The sequence below is a fragment of the Bubalus kerabau genome, chromosome 8, assembly GCF_029407905.1.
Source record: "Bubalus kerabau isolate K-KA32 ecotype Philippines breed swamp buffalo chromosome 8, PCC_UOA_SB_1v2, whole genome shotgun sequence".
NCBI classification, from domain to species: domain Eukaryota; kingdom Metazoa; phylum Chordata; class Mammalia; order Artiodactyla; family Bovidae; genus Bubalus; species Bubalus kerabau.
In genome coordinates, this window is record NC_073631.1 from 110,861,558 (window position 1) to 110,864,213 (window position 2,656).

A 2,656-nucleotide genomic window follows, 5' to 3' on the forward strand; every position below is an offset into this window, starting at 1 on the left:
CAAAATTTGTTAAGGCTGAAAGAAGAAGGAACTTCAAAATTATGGATTAATAACTTTATAATGGAAGTAACTTGGAGAGAGCATCCTGACCTAGTAATCCACATGAAGATCACCAATGTGCAAATTAACATTATCTGTGTGTTAATGGAAAGCATTAAAATAACATTTTTTCTTTCAAAAATTTTCATTTCAACAAAATATGGAGAATCAGTGGAAAACAACAATTGAGAAACATTATACAAAATAGGAGCTCAGAAGTATGAAAGTCAAGGCAAGAAAGACTAAGTACTTAAGATTACAGGAAATGAGTATGATACATGATATTGGATTTGAATTTTAGACTAAGAGGCAGAAAATGCTGTACTTAGAATAGTGACTCATGTTAAAGTTACATCTCCAGATTTTTGGTAATCATATTGAAAACAAACTAGTGACTATGCATGTTATGGAGAAAAAATTCAAAAGTTTGGGAAAAAATTGTCAATATGTGATTATGGTAGCATTTTAGTCATATGTGGTCTACAAAGAATTAATATTATACAGACAAAAGATATCATAAAGCAAACGTGAAGAATTGGTGAAATGTATATATGAGTATTGTTTATGATCCCTGATACTTGTCTAAAAATTTGAATTAGTACACATTAAATAGTAAAAAAATAAATAAATAAGGCGAGGAAACATTGGAGGAAAAAAACTCAGTGATGTAGTAACAACATGAGCTTCCTCTGAATTCACTTCACATAAATAATTCCTAACTTCTTTGCTATCCAGCCCTGACCTTCCCATCACACTTCAGTCCTTTGCAGACTGTCACTGGCAATGGAGGGCAACCAATCACAGATCACAGAATTCATCCTGGTGGGATTTCAGCTCAGCAAAAATGTGGAATTGCTCCTCTTTGGTATCTTCTCCCTGTTATATACGATCAACCTGCTGGCAAATGGCATGATCTTGGGACTCATTTGGTTTGACCCCAGGCTGCACTCCCCCATGTACTTCTTCCTTTCCCACTTGGGCCTTATTGACATATTCTATGCTTCCAGCAATTTGCCCAATCTGCTGGCAAATCTAGCAAAACACAAGAAATCCATCTCCTTTGTCCCATGCAATTTGCAGATGCTTCTCATATTGAGTTTTGGTTCTGTGGAGTGCCTCATTTTGTTGGCGATGTCCTATGACAGGTATGTGGCGATCTGCCATCCCCTCCAGTACACGGTCATCATGAACTGGAGAGTGTGCTCCATCCTGGCCATTGCTTGCTGGGTGTGTGGATTTGCCCTGGCCCTGGTCCAAGTAATTCTCTTGTTAAGATTACCCTTCTGTGGGCCCCAGAAGGTGAACCACTTCTTCTGTGAAATTCGCTCTGTCCTCAAATTGGCCTGTGGTGACATCTGGATCAATGAAATGTTCCTCTTTGCTGATGCCACTCTTATCTTAGTTGGGCCCCTTTCCCTGATGTTGGTCTTCTATATGCGTATTCTCTGGGCCATCCTGAAGATCCAGTCAAAGGAGGGCCGCAAGAAAGCCTTCTCCACCTGTTCCTCCCACCTCTGTGTGGTTGGGTTCTACTTTGGCTTAGCCATGATCGTTTACATGGCTCCCGACAACAGTCAACGAGAAGAACACCTGAAGATCCTTTTCCTGTTTTATACTCTTTTCAACCCATTGCTGAACCCTCTTGTCTACAGTGTAAGGAATGCTCAAGTGAAGGCTGCCTTCCACAGAGTACTGAAGAAGAAGAGGACAATGTGAAGGAGGGTCCAGTTTTGGTTCAGTGCATTCTTTTCCCTTCAGAGATGTGATTGCTGGTGCAAGAAAACTCAAAATTCCCCAGAAAGTGACATGGTTTAATGAAGAGCATTACTCCAGAGTAACATCAGCATGATGGAAGACTAGGAATCCCTAAGCCTCCATTCCTCCATGGAGACAAGAACATATAGACCTAATTTCCTTTGTGGAAACACGGAAGTTAGATAATAGTGGCAGCATTCCAGAAAAGCACAATACCAACAAGAAATACAGTAAGCGTTCAGGCAAGTGTATGCTGTTTCAGCCTCCATACCTACTCCCTTTCCTGGCAGTGTGTCAATATCAGGAGAATATCTCCAACTCCCAACACTCCCTCAAAGGGGGAAAATAAGAATGGATCATGTAGACTATTTTTGAGTTTTCAGGGAATGGTTTGAGATTCGTTAGTTGTCTTGCCTGACTCAGAGCACCGATGGGAATGCCAGTGTGGACTCCTGATTGGGGTCTCTGAGAAAGATGGCAAGCACCAAGCTTTCTACAGCTGTATAGGGATATTTTGGATTTTCACAGTTCTCATAAATATGCACTGGTATCTCATTCTTGTTTTCAAATGAAATTCCTTGATGACATGTAATGTTGAGTTTTTAGCAGTTGTTTCCTTGCTATCTGTATATCTTCCTTGGTGAGATGTCTCTTTACATCTTTTCCCCATTGTTGTGTAATAAACTTTACTTTTTAGAGCAATTTCAGAGTCACCACAAAATTGAGTGGAAGTTGCAGACTCCCTGTATGGCACTCTGCTTCCAAAAATGTATCAGATCGGATCAGATCAGTCGCTCAGTCGTGTCTGACTCTCTGCGACCCCATGAATCGCAGCACGCCAGGCCTCCCTGTCCATCACCAA

At 40.7% G+C, this 2,656-nt stretch overlaps 1 protein-coding gene across 1 annotated transcript; it reads left to right on the forward strand.

The window, feature by feature from the left end:
* Positions 1-822: 822 nt before the first annotated feature.
* Positions 823-1,755, forward strand: LOC129658739 (olfactory receptor 2A2-like). The gene has a single exon (XM_055589586.1). It carries the CDS (start codon positions 823-825, stop codon positions 1,753-1,755), a length of 933 nt encoding a protein of 310 aa, XP_055445561.1.
* Positions 1,756-2,656: the final 901 nt, after the last annotated feature.